The sequence below is a fragment of the Planococcus citri genome, chromosome 2 (assembly GCF_950023065.1).
Source record: "Planococcus citri chromosome 2, ihPlaCitr1.1, whole genome shotgun sequence".
NCBI lineage: Eukaryota > Metazoa > Arthropoda > Insecta > Hemiptera > Pseudococcidae > Planococcus > Planococcus citri.
In genome coordinates this window covers 42,616,159-42,639,597 of record NC_088678.1, presented here as the reverse complement: position 1 = coordinate 42,639,597, position 23,439 = coordinate 42,616,159, and the positions used below count along the sequence as shown (strand labels likewise).

The 23,439-nt window shown below is 33.1% G+C and overlaps 1 protein-coding gene and 1 long non-coding RNA gene across 8 annotated transcripts in view; one reads left to right on the top strand and one right to left on the bottom strand.

Annotated features, from left to right (window-relative positions):
• LOC135835880 (zwei Ig domain protein zig-8-like) overlaps positions 1-23,439 on the top strand; it is a 294,812-nt gene that overhangs the window by 259,565 nt on the left and 11,808 nt on the right. For all 7 annotated transcript variants that reach the window (XM_065350350.1, XM_065350344.1, XM_065350346.1 and 4 more), the window contains 2 exons: positions 30-243; positions 17,481-17,646. In XM_065350350.1, the coding sequence (XP_065206422.1) occupies positions 30-243; positions 17,481-17,646 (380 nt within the window). The remainder of the gene's footprint in view (positions 1-29; positions 244-17,480; positions 17,647-23,439) is intronic.
• LOC135835877 (uncharacterized) lies at positions 19,442-22,201 on the bottom strand. The gene is made up of 3 exons (XR_010556964.1): positions 21,984-22,201; positions 20,145-21,871; positions 19,442-20,023 (listed from the first exon to the last, which is right to left on the bottom strand). It is a non-coding gene; the product is annotated as an uncharacterized LOC135835877 (long non-coding RNA).

Here is a 23,439-nt window from a genome sequence, read left to right as displayed (position 1 = left end):
CTAATATAATTATTCTTCAATTCTTTCAGGTGAGTTGGGTCAGAAGGAAAGGCGATATAATGCATATACTTACCGTTGGAAGAACAACTTATAGCGCTGATCAAAGGATAGAGTTGAATTTTCGATATCCCAATAACTGGAGATTACAAATTACTTCAGTTACTAGAAGAGACGATGGATTATACGAATGCCAAATCGCAACCCATCCTACAACGGTGAAAAAAATTTTCCTCAAAGTTCTAGGTAAGTATTTTTTTTTTTTATTAAAATACTTGTATACCTAAGTCGATTTTTGATAATGATGAGGTTTCTGTTTTTCTTTATTAATACTTACTTACTTCGTCTCGTTGGAAAAGTTTTCGATTTTGGAAAAATACTGAGTTTTATTCGCTCTGTTCTTTTCTTCGGTTCTTTTGTTAGGTACCCGAAATTCGATTTTTTTTTCCTCGTGGCCTATTCAAAATTTTCTTTTTTCGCGCTTTTATCTTTTTCGATATTTTAATTTTCTTTGCTGCGTTAAATGTTGCTCGTCTGTTTCGATATTTCGTTCTTTTCTTTTTTTCGAGTAACATTTTCCAATAAGTCGAATTGCTAGAATAGTTCTTTGTTTTCAAAGTAGTTTTCATTTTCGTTTATTGTTTCATTGAATAATTACCAAATCGTTCCATTAAGTCTATACAAGAACATCGGCAGTGAAATTGAAGGAAAAAAAACGGATGTGAGAATTTTTCGTTGCTAGGGGCATTTTTAATTTTATCCTTACGTTGGAAATTTTTACCAACCAATTTATTTGAGAAGTTTTCTCGTTTCTTTGTCGAGTTAAAAAAACGAATTGATGAAAGTAATCTTGTCAATATAAGAGTTTGCGTCAACGATAAATATTTTAAAGGCTGTTTAAACGGCTCCAGTTTGTAACAAATGCTCTCAGGTGTGGTAGGAAAAAAATTCTCAATTTTAGGTACCTATGTCGTTTCTTTTAGTCGAATTAGGTATTTATAACGCTCGAAGCTTTTCAATATGATTTGATAAAAATTCCAAAACTGCAGATTACTTTATATGTACGTAAGTATTTTTTGAATTGAAAACGAAGTATTGTTTTCATTTTAACTGATACCAAAAGTATCAGCGTTGTACTTATATGTATTACATAGTCGAGTTATGTGTTAAAAAGCGATACGATGTAGTTTACTTGCACCAGAGATGGTTGAATTTTCTCCATGAAAAAGCGTATCCTTGAAATTACGCATTACGTAAATCCATTCTTTGGCAAATCGTCAACATTTCGATAAAATTACATTTTCTTAACTAATGACGCCACCACCGCCGCCGCTTGCCGCAGCTTAATTCGGTTCTTGGATTCTGTTCGAATATGTCACTATAAAGTGAGAAATGTACACGGTAAAATAATCAACGACCGCGGCCAACCGAGCCACGATAAACCACTGTTCGTGAATCGTGGTTGCGAATTTTGAAATTTTAGGGTATTAGTTCCGCATATAGATATACACACATTCTTCTCGATTAGAGTGTTTCCTAATTTGCGTTGTTCGGAAGAGGAAAAAAAACCACCGTGTGTACGATAAAGCGGAAGGATATACTTTTAGCATTTAAATATTATAGCTAGAGTCGCCCTTTACTCGAAATAATTCAACCGTAAATCTATTTTAGGGTCGGTGATCCACTTTATTCGCTGAGATTATGCCTTAATAAGACCGAAAACCATGCTATAGGTAATTTTATTCCTTTGCTATGCGATCGTTTTTGGTATACTTACTGTGTTAGAAATACGATGAAATTTTTCATATACACGTAATATCGAATACCTTACGTTGTTTTGGGCCTTATTTTATATTTCGTGTACAAAAATTATTGAGGCAGGATATACAGGGGGTTCAGAGAATTGTGTAGTCAATACTTAGGATACCTTACCACAAATAAAATTAAAATTAAAAAAATTATATGTACTGGGTGTTATGTGGTAGTCTGATAACTTGGTTGGACCATTGACGATCCCAGAAACTGAAGGAGCTGTGATCGATTAAAATTTTCAAAGTATTCTCGCATTCAATTTTTGGGGATAGACTAAATAATGTGAACAATGAATTACTTTACTTTGTAGAAAATTCGTCTTCAAATGAGACTTGGTACGTTACAAAATATTTATGACACCTCACAAAATCCTCCTTGAAAATTTTCTTTATTCCTTCCCTTCTTTTTTTTCAAATAATCTAGCGTTAAAATCACTTTTCTCTCAGGTCCACTTCCTTCTTCGGTGAAAAATAAATTCTCCTCGAAAACTAAACTGTTTCAGCCTTGATACTTGGTAAACTCTTAAAAAAGTCCATGCCTGCGTTTTTGTTCTATAGCAAATCTTCGCACACTTTCGAGCGATTCCAAAGAAAATATTTCGGCAAAGTTACCAATAATTAAAACTTAATCTCGAAGAAAACTCGCGGAGAGTTTTTAGTCGTAAAAACATCAATTTAAAAGTGAATTATGAAATGTAATTTAGACGTAATGAAGTTATGTGTGAAATGAAAATGTGTTGGAAAGTTTTAAATACTGTCCCAACCCTCGGCTCGCGCCTTCTCTTCGCTTTTGGGTTGCTCGCTTGGACTCAAATTTTCCTCAGCCACCAAACAATTACTTTATTCAGCACGCATTCTAAAAAAAAACAATCCCTGAAAATACGAAAATAGTTAGGGAATAGCTCTTAATGAATATTGCATTTTTGAAAATGTTATGCTTAAAAATGCCTCACAAAAACAATGAAAATCGCATGATCTAATCAATTTTTTGATTAACAAAATTTACGCCATTGTAAACAGCATGAAATTTTGAACATTTTCCTCCGATCTAGCATTTTTAGTTTTCGAGATACAATATAATTAAATTCAAAATTTTGTAACCGAAATTTAAAATCTGGATACGAAATAGTTCAAAATCTAAGAACCCTAGAGGGGTAATGTAAGCGAGGAGAATGTTCAAAATTTCATGCTCTTTAAAATGAGACATTAACCTCCTTTATTGCTTTTTTTGTTGTTGATATATTTAAGAATAATCGAGATAACGGTAAAAACGGCCCATTTTTTCTCGAAATTTGGGTCCTTAATTTCAAAATTTTTGGGCTTCGTATTTTTCCTATATTATTATAGAGGCATTAAGGTGTCGATTTTTTAAAAAATTGGCTCTCCAGGTGTCATAGATGGAGCTCAGGATTTTTCCCGATTTTTTCAAGTATTTTTCGTTCTCTTTTCTTGCAGCTTTATAGGATGAAGCAGATAGTTTTCGAATATTCTTTTAATCGCTTTTTCGCCCTAAATAATTGCTGCTTTTGCGCAGCGTTAATGTTATCTTTTTAAATAACAATCAGACTTGGTATGTGCTCGTAGTTACGTGTAGTTGCAAAAGAAACCCGTTGATTTGTACTTTTTTCAAAATTGAAGTGTTCATTATAATTGAAAGAAGCAGCGAAATTACTACAATAAAAGTTTTCTCGAAACGATTTTCTCAGTATGCATTGTGAGTTGAAGTATTCGCAAGATATCCTCTGTGCGAAGAACTGAAAATGGGAAAATGAAGTGCATAGGTAAGGTACCTATCTTGAAATTGTCTTTTTAGCTTTTTCAAATGAGGTTTACGGGGGTGAGTTGGGACGATTTTTTTCACTATTTCAACCGTAACCAGCAACGTGGTACTGGCCTTTGAAAACGAACTGATATGGCTTACATTTTTTCTCTGTTATCTTATGTACAAGGGTTTCTAACCTGTGGTAAAATTTTGAACGCAATCGTCAAAGTAATTTTTGCTCAGTGGAATGAATCGTAGTGGCGAGCTGATTTTCTTATACCTACCTGTGGTGTCGTATTCCCTCTTCCTAAATTGTGATAAGTTGGAACAGCTATGAATTCCGACTAATTACTTGCGTGCTTCTAAAATACATACCTTCAGTCAGTTAAAAAACAGTGATTAGTATGACAGTGGAAAGTGATAAGGAAACTGCCCGACTACCTCAAAACTGAAGTGCATAATTAACGTCGGATTCGTAATCTGTGGGTTCAGAAACATATAACTACACTCCAAGATATGGTCAATTTTTTTGAACTGGATGGTCTTCTGGTTTACTATAGGTTGGTGATGGTTTGATTTTATATATATTTTTTCAACTTGCCTCAAAGGCCGGAATAAAGACCGTAAAGGGGGAATAGATTTTATGACTTGACAGCAGTCAAGTGCCATTCCACGTCAATTCATTATTCAACCAAGAAGTGGTAAGGGGGGGATCGGCGATTTTTTTGAAATTTTTCCTGTGGAAAGTCTCCCAAAGGGATGACCAATAGCGCAAATCGCAGCCCTCTAGCCCTTTTTTAAAGGCTGCTAGGGGGTATCAACGTTTTCAGAGAACTTGAAATATCATCCATTACAGCAGTGGATTACTCGATAACTGCGATACCTACCGAAATTGAACTTTTTCCAATAGTTAGAGGTTCTCAAAGGCTTTTTGGTGCTATAAAAATCAGTGTTGCCACTTCATTTTGTGCGAAAAATTAGCTCGAAAAGTTTCAAAACGTAGTTTTCATTTTGTTCCGACTCTCAAAAATTCTGAAAAAAATATATTATGGACAACTTTTCATGCTGAACAAGTAAACTACGTATTAAAAAATTAGGCTGGCATTATTTCGTAAAGTCGATTTTAAAAAATTGAAAGTTGTCGAAAGAAATGCGATTTTTTTATTTAAAACATAGAAAAAAGTTTTGATTGGTGAAGTTGACGCATTTGACTCCTATTTTTACGTATCCGTTGAAAAACTTGAAAAAACCCTTTCACTCGATAAAATGATCTCGTCACAAAAAATCAAAATTCTGAGTAAATTGAAACAAATAAATGAACAAATTATTAATTGTTTTGCTATGAGTGTAATTTTTATCTACTTTTTCATGAAAGAGGTCAAAATAAGAGAACTGAATAAATTTAAACTTTTTTTGATGTTCATATATGAGTTCATTTTATCGAGTGAAAGAGGTTTTTTCAACTTTTTCACCGGGTACGTAAAAATAGGAGTCAAATGAGTCAACTTCACCAATCAAAACTTTTTTTCATGTTTTAAATCAAAAAATCGCATTTTTTCGCAAACTTGCAATTTTTTTTAATCGACTTTACAAAATAATGCCATTCTAATTTTTTAATACGCTGTTCAGCATAAAAAGTTGTCCATAATATATTTTTTTCAGAACTTTTGAAAGTCGGAATGATATATGAAAACTACATTTTGAAACTTTTCGAGCTAATTTTTCGGACGAAAATGAGTGGCAACACTGATTTTCATGTTATCATCAAAAAGCCATTCAAAACCCCTAACTATTGGAAAAAGTTCAATTTTGGTAGGTATCGCGGTTATCGAGTAATCCATTGCTGAAATGGATGATACTTCTAATTCACTGAAAACTTTGACACCCCCTAGCAGCCTTTGAAAAAGGGCTAGAGGGCTGCGATTTGCGCCATTGGTCATTTCTTTGGGAGGTCTTTCCACAGAAAAAATTCCAAAAAAATCGGCGACCCCCTCCCCCTATTACTTCTTGATCGAATTGACGTGGAATGACCCATATGTGCTATTTCTGCTACATATTTTCAAAAAAACCGCCAAAAATCAAAAAATAGCCTTTTCTGTTCAAAGCTTGATTCGAAAATCTGAATGATTTACTTCTTCTATGTGTCAAATTGTAGCTTAATTTAGAATTGATAGGTTATATGACCATTCACTTAGCATCAAAAAAATGTAGGGCCAATTGTTTAATAGTAAATTTGTGACATTATCCATGAAGAATGATCAACTCATCTCATTCAATGACTTGACTATGACTGATGATACGTAATATATGTAGGGTATATATAAGCTTAGTTCTTGCGAAGATAAAAATTTAAGAGGTAATCGTGTTACTTTTTCAATAGCTGCAAATTAGTATTTACGACGTGCTATTCTGTACAAGGCCAAGTTTACGAATAGAATAACAAATTCAACCCTACGTATCCATAAATTAAAACCTAGGATTTTGATAATTTCAAAATTTTCGTGCATCCTGTTCGTAGCCTAAAATCCAACACAGCTTGCACGAGTGAAAAAAATGTCATCTAAATTTAGCTTGCATCTTACTTTGAATTTATTGCGAGATATTCCCATAATTCAAAATTATTAGCAGACGAATTTTTTTCAAATATTAAACCATTTTTTTTTTTTTCAACGAAGAGACACAGCTGATACATAAAATTAAAATATCCGTAAATTCGTGTATACGAGTATGGTACTGTATACACAGGCAGAAAAGCTAGGATAAAAACTCCGAAGCTTGCAAATACGAGTACGTCGTCGTGAGCTCGGTGAAACGTAATTTTTGTAAAATTTTATCAAACAATAGAACGAATTGAACGTGGTTTCGAAATTTTTCAAAAAAATAACCGTACTGTGCGAGTTTTTTTTTCGGTACCCTGATAAATGACATTCTCTCCGGCGGCGTTTGTTTCACGCGACGCGGTGTAAACTTCACCGTTGAAATATGGCATAAGAAAAGCACACCCCGTGTGCGGTATTCCGGATGAAATACAAGCGCAAACTTGTAATTCCTTCGTATATCTGTGGTTGCTGGTGACTGAGAGAAAGCGTCTTTAAAGATACAACGCCTAGATAAAATACAGACTGCATTTTAAGAATGGAAATTCTACACGTATTGATAGTATAACGCTAATGTAGCCCTTCTTGATAACAGAATTCGCTCGCTAGAGTTATGTACATTTTCCTTTCTGTTCTTCTCTTCTTTTTTTTCTTTCGCTCTATTCTGATCTTGTGCTTTTTCTTTTGAAAGTTGCACGACACGTAAACTTCCTTCGAATATTTTCGGGGAGGATGAAAAAAAAAACTAGGAAAAGCTCTCATTTTTATGGGCGTTTTTCTCTATACTCTTCTTTTATCAATATTTATCGAGTAACACGTGCTTAACAAATAACCATATTCTAAAAAAAAAAAAATTGTTTTCGAATCAAAGAATGTAGAAAGTTTTTCTGATAGGGTATTAAATGTGTATAATGCGCGATTTTGAACTTTGACCCAGACATATTTTTGCGGTCGTTTTGCACGGATAAATTATTTAATAAATAATACGATAGTCTATCAGCGACAGAATACCCTTACCCTTATAGAAACAACCATATAAGAATAACTTTCGCTTAAAATGAAATAAATCTCAATGTAGCCGCGATGTTGTTTTCGGGTGCAAAATCTGGCCCATTTTGAAATATATTCCTTTCGCGTTTGTTTTATAAATATATCGAAACGTTTTATGGCGGTTGCATATATGTATACGTGACCCGTTGCAGAACCATTTTTGAATTTATATCCACCTATAGCCGACTTTTAGGTACGTTCGTGCGTGAATTTCTATCATTAGTGGTCCGTCCATGATGGTGTGCGTTGGCGCCTCAAGTATCTCAACAACCATCATCGAGCCCGTAAGTTTTTATTGTGCTACTCATAGTCCGAGGCGTTGCTCAACTTTATTGCCAGCAACGAAACATCTCCGCCTGTATACATACATAAAATTTAAAATGTTTCATCGTCAATTTTCTGTTGCTTTCCGAGAGTGTACTGTACATAAGTCTGAGTGTATTCGAGTACCTACCAAATATTTTAAGGAAATTGTTCACGAACATGAATTCAATATCTTCTACTTTCGTTGGTGGTACATACTTACATATTACGTGTACTTGTCTCGTATATTTTCGATTTCAAAAAAAAAAAAAATTGAGTTGGTGTTTTGAAACTGTAAAAAACTACTTTTAGGAGGAGGGGTAAAAAAATGGCGAATTGTGATCATTCTTTAGGATGTGATTCTTCACTTTTTGTATTTCTGAAAATGGTTCATTTTATGTCAATTTGGCCAAGGTGTCGATCTCATGCCTATCTTTCGGTTCCACTAGAATTTATGAAAAAAGCTTATTCACCTAAAAGTTGAGAAAACCATAATTTGGCCCAACTTTCCCAGAGAGGGAAACGGGGGGGTTTCGTTTATTTCAGCTATTCTGTTCAGTACCTGTATCAAAAGTCACCCCAAACAATTTCAGCCTCGGATGTGTCTCTGGAGTGGAGATATGAGTCTTCAAAGAGGAACTATTTTCGTAAGATCGTAAGAATTGCGATTTTTTTCACGTTTGCCTCTATCCAACCTGTTTTGAAAAATAGCCCACTCTAGGCAGTCCTAAAATAAGGCATGCATTTGAAATTATAACATAAATTGCTGATTCCAAAAAATCGAAAAGTTCAAATGCTGAAATTCGTTTTTCGTTTTTCTTTGAATTTTCAAAAATTCAAAAGAACTATTTCTGATTTTAAAAAAATGATCAATTGATCTGCATAAAATGCTTAAATTATGATTTTCATCTCATTTTCAACCTCCCAAACTGTTTGCTGATGCTTTCGAACTGTTCTGGACTCTCCTGCAGCAGATTTTTGGACTCTACATCTTTAGAGAAAACAACGTAGGTAAGTATGTGACAATTAAATTCCTCAGCAATAGACTCGGATTGAGCATCTTTATGACATTTTCGATCGTTCTAGGGACACATTTTTAAAATCTTTTTGTGTTGTTCAAATCAAAAATTTTCTCCAACGATTATTTTTGGAAAAAAAGTCATAAAAATCATCCGGAGGTTCCAAAGTGGTTCGATACAATCACGAAACAAGTCAGAAGATCGCAAACAGAGCACAAAACAAATTTTAGCCTTGTAAGTCAATTTGATCAAATTTTGATTTTTTTTCATAATTATAACCGAGTGGACCAAATGATTAAAATTTTCAAAATTCGCCAGAATAAATTAATTTTTCTGGCTATTTACATAAAGAGGTCCTCTTTCGATGCTCCTTCATCTGTGTCAAAATTTTTTGTCTCAGTTGAAATATTTGCTTTGTTAGTCAAAAACTTATCAAATTTTGCGGGATTTTTGAAATTTACAATAGGTATCTAATGGTCAAAAAAGTGATACTACTATGCATCAATATATATATCGCCGAATGTTACTTACTTACTTGGTGATAGAAATTATTAGAGAAACTATGATAGCTAGAAAGCTCAAACTTGGGGTGTGGAAAGGTGTGGATAACAGGTTGTCAGGAAAAATCTAAAAACTTTGAAAAGTTAATTAGAAAAGCTTCTAGAGTGAGTTGAAAGTTGAGAACTTATACAGCCGAATCCAGTAAAGCGACGTTTTGGAACGTTTAGGGATGTTCAACACGTCATCATGCACTAAAACCGGTTTGGTTGGCGAGTATTTTGTGGCTCTTTCGCGAATACCTGACTGTGGTATCTCACAACAATACAGAAAATCGCCTCTTCCTCTTCACCCTACATTTCATGATTTAAAGCATTTCAGGATACAATGTATATTTTTTTTGCCGTTTCCAAACACTCCACAACACCAGACACATGCATCAATAATATGAATAAGACAATAATTAACAGCCAAGCCTTATTGTACACAATTTCCACGAAAACCAGATCACATAGGCTTACATACATTACATACATGCATACATACATTATACACCAGTAAATCTGAATTTGCATTTCGAAGGAAGGAAGGGAGGGAGGGGGTGAGTTGGGAAACACAGAAAGGATAGATAGAGATATTAGATACATCAGATTTTAGAATATTTTGTCTGCATTTTAAGAACTTGAAAAAACAATGTTTGAAATTTTATTCATGTTGAAATAGATTTTTACTTATCACTCAAGAAAAAAATCATTAAAGGGTACCCCTGTTGTGATAAGTGAATAATTTGGTGATGAGATATCGTGGGAAATTGTAAAATAGGAAAAAACATGAGAAATTGATTCTCAAAATGAGGAAAAAATGTAGGAAATTTTGAGATTTCGCCCAAAAAAGTGAGAAAGTGAAGAGATTTTGAGATTTGAGTTGCTTTACTCTTAAAAAAATTATAATAATATCGGACCATTTTTTATACCAAAGTTTTAAAATTAGCAGTTGTGATTTTTATTTTTTCCTCACTTTTTTCTTTTTTTGTTTTTTTATAAGTAGGTACTTTTTTCGTAATTTTAATTTCAAAAAAATGGGAAAACCAAGGGAAATAATAATTATCATGAATTTTTGTCGGAAAAAGTGGGGAATTTCCCGCTTCTAAAATCGAAGATAAGGAGGAAAATACAATTTTGATATCCCATCACTGAGTGAATAGGTTTTTTAAAGCCCAAATTTTGAAAATATTCATATGTTCAAGAATATGTTATCAAATTAATAAATCGCAGAGTATCTTTTGGGGAACCAAAAAAAAAAAAAAAAAATAGAATTTTAAACTTCTGTGGTGTATAGAAATACGGAAGGTGAATCCGTAGATTTTTTACAAATTTCATGGACTGTATGCCAGGCAAAAAGCTGAAAAGAAAATAATTTCAAACTGCTATTACTTTAAACCTAAAAGTGGTGCAAACCAAAGTACATAGGTATTTTTTTCAAATTTTTTGAAGTGGTGGACCTCGGTCAAAAATCCAAAAAACTTATTTCTTGAGGGTTCTTTCATTTGTTTTCGAGCTTCTTAGTTACATTTTTTATTTTTAAATATCACTTCTAACAATGACTGTATGAAAACAAGAGTAAGAGGCTTGAGCAACGTGAAGATCAGGCGAGCAGCCCGAGCAAAGCGAGGGCGCGAGCTGTTGAGTGAAAGGAGGAGGCAAAGCCTGAGCGAAGCGAGGGCCATGCGAGCAGCCCGAGCGAAGCGAGGGCGCGAGCCGGGGGTTGGAGCCGCGAAGCGGCTCAGGGGGCGTAGCCCCCTAGTTTCAATATATTCCCCCAGTTGCAGAAATGATTTCGAGAAGAAAATATCTTCAAAACCCGAATCAGCTAAAAAATAAACGATTAGAAATTTTTTGAATGCTCAATAGAACCCTGAAAGTGATTTTAGATTTTGAAGGAAATGGCCTACGTCAACGCAGAATCTTAGACTAAATAAGTATTATCTTTTGGTTCTACACCATTTTTTCCAAAATATAATGGGAAAGGGCTAGCGCGATAAAAACACAATTTTGACCCCTCTTTGAGGACCCATTTCTCTCAGGGGCATCTCCGGGACAAAACATTTTTCTGGATGATTTTCAATTCAAAATGAAGGTCTCTTTTGAATTTTATATCTTGCATATTTTAGTGTCAAAAATTTGAACTTACACAATCTACTCGTTGTCAGAATTGTTTTTTTGTAGGTAATAAATGCTCTTTTAATAACGTGCGTCGTGCACTGTCCATTTTATATTTTATTTAAGTATTATTTATTTATTTTTATTGTTCTGCATTCACTTCACTTTTATTTTTGAAGAGTACATAAATTTTCAATGAATTTTGAAACACTTACTTACCTAACAAATATATCTAATACCTAATTTATTGAACAATTTAAATGAAATGGAACGAAATATTATTTTAAAGTTGTGCGAATTTATTTTCATGGCTGCTTCATTCGGAAATTGGAAAAGCTTTCAAACCACACAGATTATGTTCTTGGTTATGAAAACTTTGACGAACGTAAACAATAAAATAAAAAATAAAAAACTTTGCCTCTTTTCGTTGAATTGTCACTGAAATAAGTGCGTAAGAAATTGAGAATGAGCTGCTTGATTTTGGGTTAAATCGAAATTCGCTGGAAAAAATGTAAGTTCTCTTGTATGTACTAGGATGAATCAAGTGGAATGGAAAATTGAGGAAGAGTGAATGGAAAAGTGCAGTAATAAAACGACATGTCCTGAAAATGATTTGTGTAATTCTGAACAGAAAAATGGGCAGTTCTTTAAATCGACTTCAAATTTACTAAACTAAAAAATTAGTAAAATGGAACATCAAACGTTTTTGCTTCGACAGTCGTAATTTTGAATTCCGAGAGGAAAAAATTGCGATTTTTTTCGTTCTAGTCTCTACCTAACCTGGTTTGAAGAAAATGGTCTAAAAGATAGCTCTTGAGATTCTGCGTTGACCTGGACAATTGCTATCAAGATTCGAGGTCAAAAAAATTGATTAGGTAGGTAGGTAAGTAAGTAGATGGGTACTTACTTGAGTTTTTGGGTATTTTTCTCGATTTTTTTTTTGAAATTTGAAATATACACTAAAAGATTGGTACCTGTATTCTAAAATATGTACTTCATCCTAGTTTCAGAAATAATTTTTCTCGATTTAAAGCATACGTCTACTTATTCCTCAAAATTTTATATTTTTGATGCAAAAAAAAAAAGTTGGAAAAATTAGGAAAAGGGTGGTTTACTCTTCTTTTTCAACATCCGTGTGTTCAGAATTCTAAATCTACATAGGCTCTCACTAATCAACTTACTTTACCACAGAAATCAAGTTATAGTTTTTTGTTGGCATTGTATAAGCTACATTGGCACGTGGACTCTTGAAATTAAATATAGAGAAGTAATTTAATTTTAAAGAATTCGCCTGGCAGTCTTTGAGTTGGACTCACTTGGTACACCACGTTAATTTTTAAGCAGCGCATAAATTGCGTTTATCAAGTGATTAAGACGAATTACCCAGGGATTCAGCAATTGCTGCTACCTCGTAAATCAAATGTTAATTCACTGGAACGAATTACTCTTTGGAAGTTTATTTGAGTAAGTTATTGCGACATGATGTCTGAAGATGGTTACAGTGCATACTAAAAGTTCCCTTTTCCAATTCGTTCTTTTATACGTAAGTACTCGTATGTTTTAGATCGGCTTTACTTTACCTACCTATAACATAATGTGGCTTGAAAAATGGAAAAACGTTGTAGATATGCACAATGGAACATACACTTCTATATACAACGAGTGTTCGATAAAAGTAAAAATTCATACTGATGATTCAGGTTTTACGCGATAGGAGGTATACCTATATTATTTTAGTTACCGCGATACTCAACTCACGTGTCTGGTGAAATTTTCGAAACGTTGTATGGTATTCGAAAAGGAAACGAATACAGCGCCCGTTGTATTAAGCGATGCGAAAATACTAAATGATATCTTTACCCTTTTATGATCTTACACGTCAACAAGCAGAGTTGACAATGTATCTGTGCAAAATGTTTTAAACTTTCGATCTGGTTAAAACTTTCATGTAATCCAAAGCTTAATAGTTTTAGTTTTAAGCAAGTGTTCATTTGTTTTGGGATTTCGCTTATACACGCCGCGCTGGTTTAAAAATAATTATTAGATATTCAATATTTGAACTTGAGATTTTATACGAAAGCTCCCTGTAGACGTTTCAAAGGTACATATTGTCCAGATTAACGCGACACGATGCGACGTTAGTGAAGAAAAACGAGCGTTAGAGAAAATCAAAAGTTTCACGATGTCGAGATTCTAGCTAGTGGGTAATATGGGAGGAAACTGATAGATTACCTTTTGGAAAAAAATATGTGTGTGATGTGATTTCCATATGCTAAGTTTTTTGAATAGTTAGTATTTCAAATACCCCTTTGGTTACTCTCTCCCTCCCTCCCTCCCCCCTCCCTCCCTCCATCCCAAATTTGTCTGCTTTCATTTTTGGGCTCTTAACCCCTTGAACGATTTATTTCAGTCTTTCGAGGATTCCTATGAATTTTTAGAGTTGATCATGATCAATTTCAAATGTCTTGTATCATGTACTTCCTTCAGTTTTGATGTTGGACTTTCAATTTTTTTTAAATTAATATTTCTGGAATTTCGTTCAAGGCTAGGTGCATACAATTTTTTCAAAATTTCTTGCATTGAAAGCACAGTTTGTTAGAGCTCCTTCGACTTGGAAATTTGTCAAAAGTCATCGGATTAAAATTAACACGGTTTTGAACTTGAGTTACTACCTATTCTTTCATACTTATTGCTGGAAATTAATTTCATGCTATTCAGTTATGAGAATCTATTTCCAAGTTTTAAATTTGACTTGGCATCAAAAATAGTACCTATTTTATAAAGATGAAATCATCAGGAATGGCGCAATATCGTTTTTACGGCAAACTGGTTATGCAATTTTATTAACAGCTGTGTAAAATACCTTATTTATATTTACGGCGAACTGTTATGCAATTCAATTAACACGAATGATGATGAAAGCAGATTAAATGAAGTAATACAAATGGGCACTTTAAATCCTTCATTTTCAGCAGATCTGGAGCTTTTTGCACAATTTTTCAAAGAAATGGTTGTTAAATGAACGATGAGTCAGCTAGGCTAGAGCCTACCAACAAATGCGTGGAAACTTTATATTCACAAATCTTCTATTTCATGGTAAAATCAGAATACTCTGCGGTTAATTTCAAGTTGAAACCGTATTCCCGAAAAACTACTACAGTCGCAAATTGATATCTTTGGTTGTACTACTAAAAGTAAAACAAGAAATTTGTTTAAAGAAAATTCCTGATTTCGAAAATTTTGAAAAATTTGTAGGTGTTTTTTTGTTTTTTCAACGTGTCTTTTTTGATAAGAACGTTTTTTTTTTTTTTTTTTTTTTTTTTGGGGTGTTTATAATTACAAGATTATTACACCCGTAAGGGGGGGGGGGCTAGATTTGGTTTGTGAGGCCGATGTTTTCTACTAGGGAGATGAATTTTTGTGAAATGAAAACAATGCTCCATCCAAATTGCGTCAAAAGTAACCCAAAATATTATTATTCGGTATCTAAACAAAAATGTTGATCCCCTTCCCTTACACCCTCATCACTTCTGGAATATGTTAAAATTATAAAATTATAAATCATTGTTGAAAATGGACAACATTTTTTGGAATTTCAATTTTAGCAAATTATAAGTCATGTCGTCTGAAAATGATTAAGTATGTACTTATGTAAAAAAGAATTTCAAAAAATTGGTCTGTGTATTCTAAATTTTTTGTATGCTGAAAATTTCAACGCAAAATTTTCAAGAATTGTGAAGAAATTTCGTGACTAGAATTTTTTTAAATTTTTGTCCCATTGAGATAAGTACGTCTATTTTTTAATATTTGTCGTATTTTCAAAATCTTCTCACACCGTATTATGTACTTTTTGATTTCAAATTATCTGTTTAAACTTTGCAATTCGAGGTACAGAACTCGACAGTGTAGAAGAGCAATACACTACGTATGTATTTGTGACTGGTGGAAAGAGGCAGAGAACGGATCAGCTCGCATCTGTCTCTTGCCAGTTGAAATATTATTGATTTTCAAATTGGAAATAATTAGATACGTAAGTACTAAAAAATTGCTCATTTAAATGGAAAAATTAAAGTTTTTATTTGGAAAAAAAACAAAAAGGTGATGAGAAGACCCAGTCTGTTTTTTGACATTTAAACGATTCAAATTGTTGTATGTAACAATATCGCACAGTGTGAGAAATGGACCCCCCCCCCCACACTTGAATTGAAGTTTTAAATTTTTCGAAAATTTTCAACTTGAAAAATGGATATTTTGAAAATAGGCTATATTTTCACTGAAACAGTCCATCTGAGTGATAATTTTTCACATTATATTTTATAAGGATGAAAAATGACTTTTCGTAGTGGGAGGTGGAGAGGGAAGGAGGATAGTGGGAGGTGGAGAGGGAAGGAGGAAGAGAGAATATTAGTATTTTTTGTATAAAAATTGAATTATGCTCACTTGGAGATTTTTTCAATAACAAACTTTTTTTTGGAGGGTGGGGAATTTGGGAAGAATTATAGGCAACTAAGTACTACTTGAATAAATTAAAAATCGAGTTGAAAGGTGACTCGGCTCTTGGTTTGGATTTTTTGCAAGATTAAAACACTTGAAAGGTGACAAAAATTCCCTTTTACTCGTCCTTTTTGTGAAAAAATCACGATGTTCGCCCAAAAGGTCTTAGGTTTTCATTTCAAATTCAGCCTACAATTTTGAAATTTCTGTGGTGTTTTGAGGAAGTGTAGACCAATTTGTCATAATTGAAAAAAAAGATGCTGCATTTTAGCGAGAAAGTCCAAAAAAGAATTTCAAATTGTTGTAACTCAAAACCTAGTAAAAGTTGTGATGGAAAAAATTGTTCGCCCACCTATCTAATATTTTAGTCTCGAGCAGCAATATTATTTTCAGTATTTTTTTCTCTATTTTTAAATTTTTTTTAAAAGTGATCCAAGACGAAAAATCCAAGATAGAATTTTTGAAACAGCTAGGTAAATGATCACGAGCGATTCTTCGTGTTTCTTGGAAATTAAATCTTGAATAAAAAAAATCATTGTTCATGCTTGAAAATGGAACTGTAATACTAGATCACTCAAGTAGGTAGATTGGTAGAGAGGTAAGGTACATATTTCCTACAGTGTATTAAATTTGGACAAATTGCTCGAAATTGTTTCCATACAAAACCTGCGATATGAAACGCATTTGTACGAAAAATTTTTTAAAAAGTAACCTTTAGTTTCCTTCCAGGCACAAAAGGGCTAATACATGTGCCTTGCTATGCTTAATGTCATGCCAAGTTACATTATTTATCGTTTTTTGGTGAGACGTGTTCATAAAGTTATGCCCAAGTTTTTCTATACCGGCAACTTTTTGTTATTCTGTATAAAAATTAATGTCATAGAAACTTCAAGGTACTCCGAATTTGAAAGTAAAATTGGTCTCTTTTTTGTGGATTGCGGAATGTTACCGCGTACTTACACGTGAAGTTATATTACGTTAGGTATGTAGGTGGATGGATCGGTAAGTGGGTACTTAATGTGAAAAAAATGGTGTATCTGCTATATGCATTTATGCAAGTAAACTGTTAGGATATACTCGTAAAAGTATAGGTAATGAGTACCTACGTATACTTACTATGTAGGTACTTACAATATAATAGGGGTTTATAAAATTGTGTTTTCATTGGACGAAAACACTTATTAATTTCATGTCGTGTGATTCGTTATACGAAATCATTCTCTGTATAGTTTCAACTTTTTACATAACTGTGCAGATAGCACGTTATAAAAAGTTTTCAAAAAATTCTTATTTCGTAACACTACTTCTCAAAAGCTATTGTAAAACAATCTTGTAGAATTTTTAAGCGGAATATTAAACTGACATAATGCGCTTGCATTAGTGTCATACTTAAGTATAAAATGTGAGCGAAATGTTTCGCTCTTACTGAAAAAAAAAAATGGAGAAATAGAAGGAAGAAGACGGAGAATCGTTTGGTAGAGAGAAAAAAAAACAATCGTTTACGATGTTCGTATCATTTGAACTATTTCATGTGTAAATTATTGCATTTCGACGGTTCGAGTTTCGTTAAATAAAATAATATTGATATGTGCTGACGTGGCTTCTTTTTTTAAAAAGAAGAAAGAAACTTCTCGCTTAGTTATACTTACTCGTATGTAGCAACGGGGAATTGGACGTAGTTTTCTTATATATACTTACACTTGGGAAAAGTACATTAGAAAATGAGAACAATTTCCAAATACCATTATGGCAGAAAAATCACGTTTGCGAATTTTTTTTCTGTTTCGCAGCTCCCGAAGTGCAAATATTGGACGAAAAAGGTAGGCCGGTCTCGGAACGATATTACAAAGCCGGTAGTATGGTACGAGTATCGTGCGTTGCCAAGCAAGCCGAAGGAAATCCAGCCGATAGTATAGTTTGGAGTACTCGTGGAAAGTTACTTTCGACAGGAATTACGTGAGTATGCTGTGTGATTTTTGTTTATGCGAAGGTGTTTTCCACCTCTCTACCGTGAAATTATCCGAAGAGACAAAATTAAATTTTAAACCCCCGGTGTATTAGCGACGGTATCTATTCGCATGTCTTCATCATGTTCGGCGCGTGCATCGCTAGATTAGAAACTTGTCGGTGATTCCCAAAGTGAATGCAAATATTTACACTGTGCATTCGTATTCGCGATTCGCGATTCGCGGTATATATATTCAGCTGATATGCATACTGATTTATGGCGGTTAAGTATTCCACTTTTTATTAGAGACTATTTTATACTGCATACTTCGTCCGCCGAGGTCTTGTACCACTGTATACGTATTACTTATAGTATTTTGCCATATCAGTCATGCTACAACGAAGAGCGAAGAGCGAACGCAACGCTCCCCATCGTGCTGAATTTATTCGCTGTACCAAGCTTATTTTTCGCTAAGAATTACAAAATATGAAATTGTAATCGTGTGTACACTCGAGAATTGTAACTTTATCTGGACGTTTGTTGATTGTTGCTCGCTGTACATTAATATACGAAACTTTTATCGGTGACTTTTGGTGTTTTCGTTACTGCTGACTTTTATATGAAACTCGAATACGATGGAAATTTCCGCTCATTCGGTATTCGTCGAGAAGTATTTTTAATGATACATTACAATATTAAGTAAGCTGAAAAGGTAAATTTGTTTGGATACGTTCTTCGATATTAACGGTGAAAATTCGCCCATTTTTTACGAAAAAAATCGAGGTAAAGTCTCCTCTCCGAAGATAAATGTGGGTCATTCTACGTCAATTCGACGAAGAATAGTGGGGGGGGGGTCGGCGATTTTTTTGAAATTTTTCCTGTAGAAAGACCTTCCGAAGAGATGACCAATGGCGTGAATCGCAGCCCTCTAGCCCTCTTTTAAAGGCTGCTAGAGTGCTAGGGGGTGTCAAAGTTTTCAGTGAACTTTAAATATCATTCATTTCAGCAGTGGATTACTCGATAACCGCGATACCTACCAAAATTGAAGTTTTTCCAATAGTTAGGGGTTTTGAAAAGCTTTTTGGCGATATCATAAAAACCAGTGTTGCCGCTTTTTTTCGTACAAAAAATTAGCTCGAAAAGTTTCAAAACGTAGTATTCACATCATTCCGACCCTCAAAAATTCTGAAAAAAATATATTATACTTAGACAACTTTTTGTGTTGAACAACATATTAAAAAATTAGGATGGCATTATTTCGTAAATTCGATTTTAAAAAATTGAAAGTTTGCGAAAAAATGCGATTTTTTGATTTAAAACATGAAAAAAAAGTTTTGATTGGCGAAGTTGACCTATTTGACCCCTATTTTTACGTATCCGTTGAAAAAGTTGCAAAAACTCGTACACTCGATGAAATGAACTAAGGTAATCACAAAAAAATCAAAATTCTGAGGAAGTTGAGAAAATAAACAAATTTTATTTTTTTTTGCTACGAGTGTAATTTTTATCAACTTTTTCATGAAATAGGTACGTCAGAAAAAGGTCAAAATAAGACAACTGAATAAATTTGAACTTTTTTGATGTTTGGAATTGAAAATTGAATTTTTTTTAAATTGATTTTTTTGTGATGAGTTCATGACCCCACAAAGTCTTCTATGACCAAAAAGTCATGGGATATAAACCGACCCCATATAGCCTATTACAGAAAGTTTAATACCCGAGCTTATGAAGGCTATATTACATTGGGCCTTTCTTATGAAAATGCACGAAAATGCACCAAATCTAATTGTAAGTATTAGAATGTAAAAACGTAAAAAATTTATTTTTTTATAAGAAGGTGCTTTATACTGAAATTAGACAATTTTTTTAATATAAAAACCAACTACTAAAAATCAGAGTTAATCAATCCTTATGCTAGTCATTAGTAATTTTCACCCAGCATAAATATGGCCAACTTTAAGGGATACTTTGGTCTGTTTTCTTGAAAACTCTTCTCGAACTTTTTTATTTTAATTGCCCTTTTATGTAGATCAAAAAATACTCAATGAGTATACACAATTCAAACGCCATTGATTTCATTGCTGAAAAACAAGTTCTCGAATTAAACACTTTATGTCGTCCCCTCTACTGCGAAAGTCACTGTAGGTCCGATTGGATTTATACCACAAAAACAATGAAATTTCTTATCCTTTTCTTTTGAACAGTAATAATTCAATTCCCATGGGGAAATGCACTCGGAAAAGCACTCTTCTAAACATTTGTCTATTTTTTTCCAACCCTTTGAGCGGTATGAAGATGGATTGTGTGGTGGCATTGGTGGCTCTTTTAATGACGTCACTCCAACAACGAATATTATGAATAGTAAATAAATATTCTGAAACATTTCTGTTGAAAATATTGAAATTGAATCAAAATTCAGTAAGAACGAAGTAGGTATAGGCCTATCACTTATTCATCAAATGCATTTTTTAATCTGGAACAAATAAATCGAAGGCTTTTTACTTACCCAACAATTGATTGCTTAATTTTTTACTATCAGCATGGTTTGGTGACGATTATTCTGAAAAAAAGGCTGCGATTTCATCGTTTTGAAGTATTTCAACTTTCAACACTTTCTTATAAACATGTATCATCATTTTAAAATCGAGAGTTATCTGCTTTATACGTATTTTCGATATGAAACATTCCTTAATTACCTACCTCGATAATTCTCTTCTTTATCTGAAATTACGTGAAATATGTACATACGCTTAATCAGATTGGTTGTAGGTCAAAAATTTCGAATCTAGGTACCTACCTACTTGAGAAGTTTTCAATATTAGCTATTACGATGAGAGTGAAAATTGAATAAACAGATTAGCGTTTTACATATAAAACATTGATTTGTCCAAAAGTAACTAACGTTGAAGTAAATTGAATGATCTTCGATCTAGCGATTTCACATTTTTTATGGGGCATTTTCCAACCAGAGTTTATACTTTCACCTTAGATGTGGTTTGTATCTCAAAATTTTTTAAATCCACGTTATTTGAAAAAGAATAAGAAGAGTTTATTGCTTAGGTATACCTAATGGTTATAATGTACTTTTCAACAACAGTAGGTAAGAGGTTTTACAGCTAAATTGATTTCAATAATAATTCAATTTACCTCCGCGACCAGAATTTCAGATCAATAGATTACTCCCTACCCCCTCCAAAAGAATGAAATTGACTTTTCTGCTTAAAAATTTCATCTTTGGCAGTTTTCAATTGAATTTTTTCAAATTTTCAAGGATGCTAGAAAATACTAAAAGTATGTATAATTCATGAAAATTTGGACATCCATATTAAAAATGAATATTGTACGTAGGTTCCTAATGAAGCCACTGTAAACAAACAGTGAAATATAAGAAATTATTCCAAAAAAAAACACATTGTTTAGAAGTATCAAAACACTTTAAAGGTGCCAAATAAGCGTGTTCAGAGTCTTTCAGGTCTCAAAAAGAGATTTTGGTAAAGTAAATTTTATGAAAAAATATTATTAGATAACCTTTCTTCAAAATAATACATTATCTTCTTTTAAAATGTAAAGCAGTCTTCGTAAAGCTGGATAGCTAAGTATTCCGAATGAGATCATTTTCGTTTAATATTTTTCAATTAATTGGGGAAGGGGGAAATCAACTAGGTCAATGTAAAGTGAAGGATTTGAAGTTACATTTGTATTTATAAAAATCTACGGTACGTAGCTCAAAAATCTGCTCAAAATGAAGAGTAGCCTTTTTAGGGACACCTCTTTTTTTTATCCAACATACCACGTATCAGGTGATCTCTTCGCAACTCTTCTCGAACTTCTTTATTTTCAATGGCCCATTAAGACCAATACATATCTAAGCTTGATCAAAAAATACTCCATACTCGTGCCTCGTAATAATTAAAACACTATAGCGATCTTCCCTGTTAGAAAATCAATTCCTGAACAAGACGCTTTTTGTCAGCTTCTCTGTCTGGAATTCAAAATAAGTCACTGTTTCTCCTATTGTACCGCAAAAACAATGAAATTTCTTATCTACTTCATGTGTACAATAAAAACCTATTTCTCCTTTGTATATGCACTTGTCAAAGCAATCATCCATACAATCGCCATATTTTTTCCAACCCTCTTCGAAATATGGGTTTGGGCAAGTGACCCGTGACTTCGGGAATGATGCTACTCCGGTGAGAAATATAAATAGAAAATGGATATTCTGGAACATTTCTGTTGTGAATAAATATCAAAATTGAATTAAAATTCAATGAGAAGTATTCATCGAATGCATTTTGTAGTCTGGAACAAATTAATTAAAGAATTTTAAAGATTATTTACCTACCTTTTTAATCTTCTAATATTGTCATGACTCGGTGGAAATTTTTGATTGAAAATGGGCTTTGATTTTACCGTTTTTGAGGTTGTTAAATTTTTTCAACATATTCTTGAGATCGTATAACGTTTACATGAGAACATATTTTTTCAGAATGGAGAGTTATCTGATTCATATTTTCGATAGGTATGAAACATTCCCTAATCATTTACGTATTCACTTCTCTATCTGAAATCACATGAGCTATATTTAATCTGATGAGAAAATAAAATAAACAGATAACGTTTTGCAAAACTTCAGAAATTCACGGAAGTACGATTATGAAGTCGGGGGGAGCAAGAAAATGTATTTTAAATCCATCTTTCTTTGATCTAGATGTCTTAAATGTTTTATAGGAGCATTTTCAGGTCAGAGTCAGCTTCATTATTAGATATACTGTAATCTAAAAAAAAATCATTTCATATTTTATTTGAGATAGCTAAAATAAAAATAAAAAGAACAGCAAACCGTACTTATTGTTGCTTCTCATATCAAGATAGACCAGAATATGCTGAAACAGCTTCACATTTATATCATCTCGTAGATGACCTAAAGATCAATAAATGTTCAAAAATTTTCCATTTTTTCATCATCTCCAATAAAATGAATGATTCTCAAATAGAGAGAATAATTCTATATGTAAAATCAGTACAGCAGCAGCCTAAAGTGCTTTCCTTTACGAAATAGATCCATTACGCGCACAGATACGGTATATCGAAGAAAAAGATTGAATTTCATTTTAAATGTAATGTGGTATTTCTGCGGCGAGAAATTTAATACTTTCTAGTATGATCCAATATTTAAAAACTTTTTCATTAATATAAAGTTGTTGGGAATTTGAATATATACGAAAGGGAAGCGATATCTGGCATCAATCACTTTAATCCGCAGCGAATACAATAAGACGTATTCCTATTAAAAACTTTTCACCAAGTCGAGGTATATCAGACGCAGTTGAAAAGTATGAGCATTTTTTCTGAGAGCTCCCGCGTGTGTGTGTGTGTGTGTGTGTGTTTGCCTGTTATTAAACTGTTTAATAACACTCGGAATCGGGGTAGGTAATTTGGTATTCGAGTAGGTAGAAAAATTTCAAGTTCAGAAAAGCTAGGTCAGAAGAGCGTGTGATAATAAGCACCTCGGTTTAGTGGTGTACTGACTTTTTCAGGAGAACAGAAAAACATTTTCATAGTCGTACAAAAAAATTATGCATGATTCATCTTTCAATGTTTTACGTTGGTTTCGTGCGTTTTTTTTTTTTTTTCAATCATTCAACAATCAATATTGAATATTTAGGCAAAAGGTGGGATTTTTTGACAAAAATACAAGAATTTTAATTCATTGGCAAAAAAAACAATATGTACCTACTCTTTGACAATTTTAACAAAAATAGGACTTTTTGACAACTCGGCAAACATTGGGACTTTCT